At 36.3% G+C, this 12,065-nt stretch overlaps 1 protein-coding gene across 8 annotated transcripts; it reads right to left on the bottom strand.

The window, feature by feature from the left end:
* Window positions 1-313: 313 nt before the first annotated feature.
* LOC110787812 (uncharacterized) lies at window positions 314-11,170 on the bottom strand. 8 transcript variants are annotated; one of them, XR_008918546.1, is made up of 5 exons: window positions 10,729-11,170; window positions 10,365-10,412; window positions 9,811-9,911; window positions 1,195-1,282; window positions 314-573 (listed from the first exon to the last, which is right to left on the bottom strand). XR_008918546.1 is itself a non-coding variant. In XM_021992457.2 (4 exons), the coding sequence occupies exons 1-3, from the start codon at window positions 11,018-11,020 to the stop codon at window positions 1,241-1,243; spliced, it is 435 nt and encodes a 144-aa protein (XP_021848149.1). In that variant the 5' UTR covers window positions 11,021-11,166; the 3' UTR covers window positions 314-573; window positions 1,195-1,240. The 8 variants fall into 8 exon arrangements, 4 of the variants coding, with proteins under 4 accessions (XP_021848149.1, XP_021848148.1, XP_056682509.1 ...); XR_008918544.1 differs by having other exon boundaries at window positions 1,195-1,272; window positions 10,729-11,169; XR_008918545.1 differs by lacking the exon at window positions 1,195-1,282 and having other exon boundaries at window positions 10,729-11,168.
* Between the last annotated feature and the right edge of the window lie 895 nt (window positions 11,171-12,065).

Below are 12,065 nucleotides of genomic sequence, written 5' to 3'. Positions count from 1 at the left end.
TGCGAATTCCTCTTTAAAAAAAAAAATTAGCTTTTTCGCAGTGCTGGGTCACTGAAATCGCTGCGAGTAGGTCATTTAAACATTGACCCACGTTGACCATTGTTCAGTTGCAACCTATATGACTTGCGTGAGTTGCAATTGATGAGTTGCAAATGATGTTTTTTCTACTAGTGAAATTATTTTATAATAGCAGATGTCTAGAAGCACTGTTAAAGTAATTTTTTATTTTTTAAAAAAATAATTTTGTTGGCGTGCAATATATTCATTATATGATACCACAAAACTATAAATAGTACATAATAACACATATGAATACTATAATAAATAGTTAAATATTAATTCCAAACCTCCAATAAAAAAAATTTCACAATTTTCACTATAATATAACGTATTACATAAATATGTTCTAAAATAAGACTACAAACATTAAACTGCGCAAAACTTAATAGAGTTGTATGTTTTTTTATTCCTTCAATGTAATCTATCCACCATACATTTGTTGAACAACATAGCGCACCCAACGAGTTCTTCCTTCGTCAATCTGCTCGTTATCATAACTTGGAAACTCACAATCTGAAAAGTACGGCGAAACAACAAGGTATTAGATATTCGTATATAAATATAGAGGGAGAGGGGGTATATGCTTCGGAAAAAATTGAGGGTACATCACGAACATGCTCTTCTTGGATGACAAAGGGTTTATTCAGTGTAACTTCAACTATGGCAATGGGCTCTTCTTTTTTTGGAAGATTTACCACAATGCACTGCCCACTATGGAAAAACTTCATAATTGATAAATAGGAAGCATTTTTAGTTGCGTTTATGGATGCAGGGACAAAGAATCATTACAACACTTATTTGTGGACTGTCCTAAGGCAAGTCATGTATGGCGTGCTTCTGGGAATCAACTCACACAATAGAGGAGGCATACATCTCAATTGGGGGATGACTCTTCTTGAAATTATCTACATGTCACAGCAATGGACTAGAAGACATCTACAAGGTTGGCCTACTACAAGACAACATAATTCTATACATGTGACAAAATTCAGGGCAGACAAACATAAATCCATGGCAGACTAGCTGAGATGGTTTCCAAAAAAAAGAGACTATTAAGCTATAACATCTTAACCGAAATTATGAGTATGACTGTCAGTTAAAGGATCACAAATTCACAATATAACAATGGTATACCTGCTTGACACCTTCTCTTGTGATTCTTATCACATTAGAATATGAATTACCCGTTCTGTTTTGTTCCCTTCAGAACAACTGCAATATGCTATCAGTATGCAGTATGTGAAATTGTTTCTAAACATGAGTCACATCAATATTTGCAAATCAAAAGCTAGGAAATTTGTACATATGCATAACTGTAAGACCGACTAATCAAGAGTACCATTTTCAACAAGATTTGTATATTGGCAATTGAACATATTTAATTAACATTTACTCCATATATTAAGATTAGAAGACTTAAAACTTCAGGAATTTGAAGTCGCTTGTGTGAGATTATCTCCTTCATGAATCTCATCACATAATATCCACGGTTAATGTATTTTTCTGGCAAGGACACTACAAAAAAAGACAAGGTAATCAGTACTATATACTATACATTTTACATTAAAGTTTTGCCCTCAATATAACTTTGTTGATTCTTGAAGCTCTAGGCAACCCTTCCTAGAAGGTGGACATTGAGCAATATAGTCTCTTCCTCTTGCTTTTCAAAAAAATAAAAATATTAAAAAACTTAATTATATTGTTAGCCATTTTTGTTAGATTTAATTTTAATAAAGAGTTTAAATTGAAATCTAACTTCTAACAACCCTAAAATTCAGTTTAAGGATTGTTAATTTATTCAAATTTTTTGCCATTATTTTCGGATAATTAAACCCTAATTAAATTGTTAATCTTTAACAAAAGTTGAATAAAGATTAATTTAATTTAGGTAATTGTTACCCAAATTAAAATAACAACCTCCATGGATGGGTGGCCACCACCCGCGACGGTGGAGCCACGGTGGAGGGATAATTAGGGCGGTGTTCCGGCGGGAAAAGGGGCGGCGGATGGGCGGCAGTAAGGCAGCGTAGGATCGTGCTGTTGCAACTGAATGGCAGTTGCGATGGACTCGTCGTTTTGGCTTGGCTCGCTGCTCGGCCGGGCTGCCGGATTATTCTGGTGGTCGGGTCGGTCGGCGTGACTGGGTCAGGAAGATGACCGGCGTGAAGGGATTTTTCTGTGCTTCACGGCGAGGCAGGGGCGGGTCTCATGCCTGCCTGCTGTTCTCTTGCTTTAAAACAATAAAATAAAAAAAAAATAAAAAAAAAAAGAAAAGAAGAAAGGGGATTTTTCAAAATCAGTTTGAGTACTTGAATTAAAAGTCCAATTGAATGTATCAGCTCTTTTAAATCAGTTTTAGAAGTTGGAAATACAATTAATTTCCAAAAAGTTTGAGTAATTTGATTTTTTTTTTAAATTGGAAAATCAGATCTTCGTTTTGAGCATAATTCGTAATTTTCAATGAATGCAAATTCTAGATTAATGAGATTATTCTAGCCATATTTAAATAGTAATTGAATTAAAATAATGTTAAACTTAAATTGTTTAAGTTTTTAGTATTATTTTGGAAATGTTATTTGCTTATTAATAGTTAATAAGTAAATAATTTTTGTCTAATATATTTTAATATTATATGCGTGTATGGAATATTATGATATTTTGTTACAGGCAAGTGACTAGTATGGCCCAAAATAGGATAGAAAATACGATCTGCGTATCGTTTTGTATTCTTGTAAATTTTGAAATACGATCTGCGCATCGTTCTGTATTGTTGTAATTTAATTTAAAAGTTTAAATTAGATTATAAAGTTCGTATTATGAGTTCGATGAAGTAAGAAGGTTCAATCAAAAATTCAAGGATGGAGATCCAAGAAAGATGAACAGGAACCCAAGAAGATTTGAGCTTATTTTTTAGGGGCCATACTAGGATCACATTTATTTTTATGCATTTTATATTGCCTTAAAACGCTTATTGAGTTTATGTATGTGATTATTTAAAGCAATGTGTTCACTTTTAATTAACCAACATAGTAAACTTAGGTCCCAAAATAATATTGAGTTTAAGTGCTTTTCCATACAACACCTGTAAAGCCTTAGATCATGAGTAATAGGTTCTGCCAAAGCAGGGTGTTGCTTATAATTCCGGGGATAGTAGGGTAGGTTTTTGAAACTTACATGTCAATGTATGGTTTAACTCAACAAAACTATCAAAAGACAAAGTTTTGGGTTTTGAAGCTAAGAGATAGGAAAATACAAAGAGTTGTTAACCTGTCTACCAAGAGTTATAATTAGTTATAATTAGTAAAATGTTTACTTACCTCGAATACTATAAATTAAAGTAGCAGGGCCAAAGTCCGTTTGATTGTAGTTGGAGGGGATCTTGGTTAATTCTTTATTCAATGGGGACTTCTAATTTTGAATAAAGGGTGGTAGTGAATTGAATTTGTTTAATTGCTATTTTTGATAAACATTATATTGAATCGTGCTTTATTTTTTTATTGTAGTTATCATGTCTGGTGCAAACAACTCTACTTTTAACTTGCGCCCTCTAATTGAAAAAGACAAACTGAATGCTACCAACTTCCTACAATGGCAAATGGCTGTGAGAATTGTTCTCAGAGCGGAAGGAAAAGAAAGTGTTCTTGACAATCCTCTCCCTGAACCCCTGCCAGAAAATGCTACTGCAGCTCAAAGGCGAGCTAGACAAACTCTAGAGGATAACTCCCTGCAAGTAACATGCTTGATGCTTGCTTGCATGGAACCAGAGTATCAAAAACGTTTTGATGGTCTGGATGCCTACAGCATAATCCAGCAACTGAAAACTTTGTTTCAGAAAAATGCTAGATTGGAGAGATTTGAGGCAAACTGCAAACTTCTGGATTCCAAGTTGGAAGAGGGGAAGCCCGTTGGTCCGCATGTGTTCGATTTGATTGGACATTTTCAGACCATGGAGAAATTGGGCTTCCCTTATCCTAAGGACCTGGCAACTGACATAGTCATCAGATCCTTGCCTGAAGATTTTCATAACTTTAAGTTGAACTTCTACATGCAAGGAGGGGAGGCTACCCTGCAAGAGTTGCATGGTTCACTAATTCAGGCTGAGAGAAACTTACCAAGTAAATCTAAACATAAGGATGTTCTAATGGTTAGTAAAGGTAAGCAGTTCAAGAAGAAAGGGGCTCCCATGAAGAAGAACAAGGGCAAGGTAGTTGCCAATGAGAACTCTTCAACCAAGCCAAAGGCCACTCCCAAGGCTAAGGTAGCTGCTCAACATGAGTGATACCACTGCCACAAGATTGGTCATTGGAAGAGGAACTGCCCCAAATATCTGGAGGATAAGAAAACTGGTGCTTTAACTTCAGGTATCTATGTCATAGAAGTTAATTTAGCTACAACTGCTTCTTGGGTATTTGATACCGCTTGTGGATCTCACATTATTGGTAATGTGCAGGGACTAAAAAGAAGTAGGAGCTTGAGCAAAGGCGAAGTGGATCTCCGAGTAGGCAATGGAGCAAGAGTTGCTGCTTTAGCTGTAGGAGATTATAGTTTACGCTTGCCTTCTGGTTTAATATTAGAACTTTATAATTGTTATTACGTTCCAGTTATTACCAAGAACATAATTTCTATTCCGATTTTGGATTCGGAAGGTTTTTCATTTCAAATTATGAATAATTGTTGTTCAGCATATTTGAATGGTATGTTCTATGTGTCTGCTAAATTATCAAATGGTTTGTATGTACTAGACTTACAAAACCATATCTATCACATAGAAAACAAGAAACACAAACCAAATGATTTGAACCCTACTTACCTATGGCATTGTCGATTAGGCCACATAAGCTCAAAGCGCATAGAAAAATTCATAAGGATGGAATTCTCAAATCATTTGATTTTGAATCATTTGAAGTATGTGAGTTTTGCTTAATGGGGAAAATGACAAAATCTCCTTTCACAGGCTCAAGTGAAATGGCCAATGATCTTTTAGCCCTCATACATACTGATGTGTGCGGACCTATGAGTACTTTGGCCAGGGGAGGGTACGGGTATTTCATTACTTTTACTGATGATGTGAGCAGATTTGGATATGTTTACCTCATGCGACATAAGTCGGAATCCTTTGAAAAGTTCAAGGAATTCCAAAATGAAGTACAAAACCAACTTGGAAAGAAAATTAAAGCATTGCGATCCGATCGTGGTGGTGAATATTTATCTCAAGAGATTGGTGATCATTTGAAAGATTGTGGAATACTTTCACAATTGACTCCACCAGGGACACCACAATTGAATGGGGTTTCCGAAAGAAGGAACCGAACTCTATTAGATATGGTTCGGTCCATGATGAGTCTTGCTAACCTTCCTGCCTCATTTTGGGGATTTGCGCTTGAAACAGCGGCATTCACACTCAACAGAGCTCCGTCCAAAGCAGTAGAAAAGACGCCATATGAGATGTGGACTGGAAAAGTTCCGAAATTGTCTTTTCTAAGGACATGGGGTTGTGAAGTTTATGTAAAACGTTTACTTTCTGATAAGCTTTCACCCAAGTCCGATAAGTGTCTTTTTGTGGGTTACCCAAAACAGACTAAGGGATACTACTTCTACAACCAAAGCGAAAACAAAGTGTTTGTTGCTCGCGATGGTGTCTTTCTGGAAAAGGAGTTTATTTCCAGAAAAACAAGTGGGAGTAATGTATATCTCGAAAAAAATTCGAGATGAGCAACAAATGGATGAGGTTCACACCTCGTCAGAGACGACCCAGCATGAAACTGCTCAGGAGGCGATGCATTCCATTCATGCGCCTTCTACCGTCCCACTTGGAGATAATCCATGCGAAGTCCCTCAACCTAATGAGGTAGAAACTTCTCCTGTTGTTCCCCAACGTAGGTCTAGTAGGACCGTCATTCCGTCAAAGAGATATATTGATTTCCTTTTGACTGAAAGTTCTGAAATAGAGATTTTAGAACATGAGGAACCTACTAGCTACACAAATGCTTTGACGAGTCAAGACTCCGAGAAATGGCTTGAAGCCATGAGATCCGAAATGGATTCGATGTTTGAAAATCAAGTATGGGACTTGGTTGCTTTGCCTGATGGGGTTAAACCCATAGGTTGCAAATGGATTTTCAAACTGAAAAAGGACAAAGATGGAAACATTGATGTCTTTAAGGCAAGACTAGTGGCAAAAGGTTTTAGACAAATTCATGGTATTGACTATGATGAAACCTTCTCACCAGTAGCCATGCTGAAATCCATTAGGATAATTCTTGCGATTGCTGCCTTTCATGACTATGAGATCTGGCAGATGGACGTCAAAACCGCTTTCTTGAATGGGTTCTTGAAAGAGGATGTGTACATGACACAACCGCAAGGTTTTGAAGATCCAAACAGTCCAAGAAAAGTTTGCAAACTTAAGAAGTCCATTTATGGGCTTAAGCAAGCATCCCGGAGTTGGAACCTCAGATTTGATGAGGCAGTCAAATCTTTTGGCTTCCTTAGAAATGAAGAGGAATCTTGTATATACAAGAAGTTGAGTGGGAGTAGTATTGCTTTCCTAGTCTTGTATGTGGATGACATACTTCTCATAGGAAACGACAAGACCATGCTTGAGTCAGTCAAGGAATGGCTTAAAAGTTGTTTTTCCATGAAAGACCTAGGAGAAGCTGAATACATCTTGGGAATAAGGATCCATAGAGATAGATCCAAAAGGCTGATTGGACTTAGCCAAGAGACTTATATTGATAAGGTTCTTACAAGGTTCAAGCTGGAAAACTCCAAAAGAGGTTTCATTCCCATGCAACATGGCATTTCACTTGGCAAGACTCAGTGTCCTTCGACACCTGATGAGGTCAAGCGCATGAGTAATGTTCCTTATGCCTCTGCAGTAGGGTCCATTATGTATGCCATGGTATGCATTCGACCGGATGTTGCATATGCTTTGAGGATGTGCAGCAGATACCAGTCAAACCCAGGAGAGGCGCACTGGATGGCAGCAAAGAATATCCTTAAGTACTTAAGAAGGACTAAGGATGATTTCTTGGTCTATGGTGGAGATAATGAGTTGGTTGCCACTGGATACACCGATGCAAGCTTCCAAAGTGACAAAGATGATTTCCGATCACAATCTGGTTTCATATTTTGTCTCAATGGAGGGGCTGTGAGCTGGAAGAGTTCTAAGCAGAGTACCATCGCAGATTCTACAACAGAGGCTGAGTATATTGCAGCAAGTGATGCAGCAAAAGAAGCTGTTTGGATCAAAAAGTTCATTAGTGAACTTGGTGTAGTTCCTAGCATTGAAAATGACATTGAGTTGTATTGTGACAACAATGGTGCCATTTCCTAGTCCAAGGAACCCAGATCGCACCAAAAATCCAAACATGTGCTCAGGAGATTCCATCTCATTCGAGAGATCGTTGAAAGAGGGGATGTGAAAGTAAGCAAGGTTCATACTGAGGATAACGTGGCTGATCCTCTGACTAAACCATTTGCTCAACCTAAGCATGAGAGTCATACTAGGTCTATGGGGCTTAGGCATATGGGAGAATGGCTTTAGTTTGTTACTTTATGTTTACAATTGTAAAGACATTTATTATGCTTTGAATGTTTATCAATAAAAGTTCATTCTTATTTAATTATTTGGTTTAGTATTAAATAAAATGTCCAAATAACTTGTGTTTTCAAATAGGATTATCGAAAACGTTTTGATAATGGAACCCTATAAAGTGAACTGAAATCACAACTTATTAAGTCCCTAGTCTGAATCACTAAATTGGACATAAGTGATTTATGAGAAGACTAGCATGTAATTAATTGATAGTGCAGTTCCATGGGCTATGGAGACATAGGGATGTCTAATTGATTATATGGATGTATACTTGATGCATTGAGACTTGACCTAACTAGATTCTAAAAGTAGAATCAAAATTCTATATTTAGTGGATTCCTTAGACATGAGTATGTCTTAATAACCATGAGACAATTAGTTTAATCTTGACTCTGTTAAACGCCGCGCCGTAAAAGGAGGTTATAAAAGCAGTGATCAGGTGGGCTAAGAATTGAGTGGGAGTTATGGTCATACAAGAGTGAATAAGTCCTCCTATTTAATAGGAATGGTGTCTGGGCCTCTTGATGAGCGAGAACTGAAAAATTGCATGGCCATGCGGAATGGGATTAAAATGTTAATCTTTATTTGAACAGTTCGAACTCGGCGATCAAGAAACTAGAATTTGAGAATAACAGTGTGTTATCAAATTTTGGCATTAAGAGAGACTTAAGGAATTTAGCATTGCTTTCTTGTCTTCGGACAAGTGGGAGATTGAAGGAATTATGTCCTTAGACATTTCCGGCAATTACTAAATACAAATAGGAATTAATTATGAAGATAATAAGTTAATTATTTTAGTAATCATATTTGTTTGCTAGAGAATAAATTTGATTAGTAGGACAATATTGATTGGACCTACAACTAAAATAATTTAATCCTATAAGGTCACACATATAAGCACTAATTGGAATGGGCCCAAAAGGCCCGATGGCAATCGGTCTATTAAGGGAAAGAATGTTGGGCTTTGGTTTTGTGTTAACCTAAAACTCTCACATTATAATAGTTATAATGTCAGGGATTTAGAAATTACGTTCATTCAATATCTGACAAAAAGGAAAACACAAAAACCCTAATTCTATTTCTCTGAAACGCCGTTCTTCCCAAACAAAGCAAGAGATTGATCGTGATCATTCTTTTCCGTACTAGCATACGTGGGATTCAATTGGTGCTTTTGGACTAAGTAGAGGAGCAACAAGTGGGGCTCTAAGATCTTTGAAGCTTGCATACGAACGGGAGAACACGCTACAAAGGTGATTATTCTTTCGACTTAATCTGATCTATATTATTGTTATGCATGTGATCCTGTGATAGATGTTAGGAAATTGTTTCCAGTAGAACATATAGATGCATAAAGCGGAATTTCAGGAAACAATTTCCTAACATCTATCACAGGATCACATGCATAACAATAATATAGATCAGATTAAGTCGAAAGAATAATCACCTTTGTAGCGTGTTCTCCCGTTCGTATGCAAGCTTCAAAGATCTTAGAACCCCACTTGTTGCTCCTCTCCTTAGTCCAAAAGCACCAATTGAATCCCACGTATGCTAGTACGGAAGAGAACGATCACGATCAATCTCTTGCTTTGTTTGGGAAGAACGGCATTTCAGAGAAATAGAATTAGGGTTTTTGTGTTTTCCTTTTTGTCAGATATTGAATGAACGTAATTTCTAAATCTCTGACATTATAACTATTATAATGTGAGAGTTTTAGGTTAACACAAAACCAAAGCCCAACATTCTTTCCCTTAATAGACCGGTTGCCATCGGGCCTTTTGGGCTCATTCCAATTAGTACTTATATGTGTGACATTATAGGATTAAATTATTTTAGTTGTAGGTCCAATCAATATTGTCCTACTAATCACATTTATTCTCTAGCAAGCAAATATGATTACTAAAATAATTAACTTATTATCTTCATAATTAATTCCTATTTGTATTTAGTAATTGCCGGAAATATCTAAGGACATAATTCCTTCAATTTTGTGTTTATCTTCAACTTTGTGGCAATCTATCTCCCTTTCACTTCCGAATCGGAAAAGTGTTCTAAGAGAAACAAAAATTAATACAAGAGTTACAAGAACATCAATTAATTATCGTATAAAATTTAATTAAACAGCACCACCTAACTTCACCCGTGAAATCACCTACCTTTTCGTACCCAACAGAGTTTTGTGCAGCAACATGAAAATCAGGTCTCAATAAGTTTTTTACCAGAGTCAGAAATACAAATGGAGGGCTGGCAACAACCTCTGCAAGGGAAAGCAAAAGAAAAGTGTCACAACCACATAACAACGTACCTTTCTTCCAACTCAAAGTTTATTACTTTGCAAGTATAATTGGCTTGAGATGCTACAATTGTTGCATAAAGCAATTTAAGGATTCTAAGAAACAAAGAAATGAAGTAAAACAACAGAGATGGACATTCGGTACACTTTCAACTCAACCCTTCAAAACTATGTGATAAGAGTTATATGTCCTGACATTGAAAGTTTTTTAGAAAATACATGTACTGTAGCATAAAAAAGACAAGAATGATATTCAGTCACACGTAAGATCATATACTTCTGTAACTTCTGAGCAGAAACTTCAAGATAAAAAGAACTCCAACAGTATGGTCATTGTATTTATGCTGACATTCCAAGAAAGGCTAAAATTCAATATCAAGTAGTAGACTAGTTTGGGATGAACTCTAACAAACTTACAAACTCGATGATACCGCTCATATAGAAAAACAGAATAGTTTACAAATCCTGCAACAAGAAGGCAAGATCATTAATAACCATCCAACATTATTTTAAAAGAAATTTAAACGCCATTACTCATGGAGTTAATTTTACAAAAATTGACTCAACTCTGAACATCCTTTCGTCAAATGAGACAAAACTAATAGACGAAAATAAACAAATTAGGCAATATATACAAGCAATTGAGACAACTTTCTAGCAATTTCAAAAGAAAAAAAAACGATAAAATTAAAAAGGAAAACACACAAAATTAAATTAAGTTAGACAATGAAAATGGCTACATACTCGTAATTACTCTAGAAAAAAATATTTTAGTGATTACCAATGACGTCATAGAGCTGGAAATCCTTGGTGGCGGGCCATTGCTTGTAATCGATGTTAACCATAATAGTCCAACCAGTTGAATCCCTAACCTTATACACCGCCATATACGCAGTAAACGACATCAATAGAAGCTGCACGAGGGCAGCAGCTATGGCCATGTAACGGACACTGGCTACTTTGGCTGTCGTGCAATCCATCGTTATCGAGTGGTTCCGATCCGGAGATAAATGCGGAAGGGAAACGCTGCCAGATGAAGGGAAACTCCGCCGCGTAAAAGAAACCGCCGCCATGGGTTTTGCCGCTCCGGTTGTTATCGATTGAGATTTGAGAGTCTTGACCGTATTAGGGTTTTGTAGAGCAAGAAGCCAGGGGAAAAGAACGCGGTTCCTTTTTATTTTGACAAGTGTTGTGAAATAGAGAGAAAGAGATAGAGAAATTGGAGAGAACAACGATATGTTTTATTCCATGAATAATAGGGTATATATACATACAATATAATAGGGTTTGCTTGGAGAACAATAAACCCCAGATCTAGAATATTCCAGTAATATACTAGGGGTATAATGGGCATCCACATAATATTTCATAACACTCCCCCTTGGATGTCCATTATTGAAGATTATGCCTCGTTAAAACCTTACTAGGAAAACCACGTGGGATAAAAACCTAGTGAAGGAAAAAGAGTACATCGCTCTTCATAATACGCTTGAAATGTTGCCTCATTAAAAACCTTACCAGGAAAACCCAGTGGGACAAAACCTTGGTTAAGGGAAAAAGAGCGCAACACGTATTTCTCCCCCTGATGAATACATCAATTGAGATCTTTTGTGCAATCCATCCAATATTGTTGAGTAGCTTCTCAAATGTTGCAGCATGAAGTTCCTTGAAAATTGATTCTTCAAAGTTTAGCTTGAATCTTCAATTCTCCACTTGAACAAATGAAGTGAATATCTTTATCACCAATGCTTTGAAAATAATACCTGTAAGATCATTTGTTTTTCTCTTTCTCATTCGATACGTTTGTTTTCGAGTTTCTCGATAGCATAATATTTTAGCTTCACCTTAGATAGATACGTTTTCTTGTACAAAACTTATTCATACATATTGGACATATATACCTTCTTCTGGAGGTCATAAATGGTAGTTTTCAATCAATAATGATCAAAATTTCTTTGGTCATGAAAATAATAATATCATCGTCCAACTTGGAGGTATAAATATAGCTAATAATGTTATTTATGGTTCTTCTGGACCATGACATAATATCCATTGGAAGGACATTACATACCTTTATCTTATTTTTTAAGATGATTCATATTTGTACAAGAATTCTTT

The sequence above is a fragment of the Spinacia oleracea genome, chromosome 4 (genome assembly GCF_020520425.1).
Source record: "Spinacia oleracea cultivar Varoflay chromosome 4, BTI_SOV_V1, whole genome shotgun sequence".
Classification (NCBI taxonomy): Eukaryota; Viridiplantae; Streptophyta; class Magnoliopsida; order Caryophyllales; family Amaranthaceae; genus Spinacia; species Spinacia oleracea.
The sequence above is the reverse complement of the archived record's forward strand: the minus strand, read 5'-3'. Positions and strand labels throughout refer to the sequence as shown.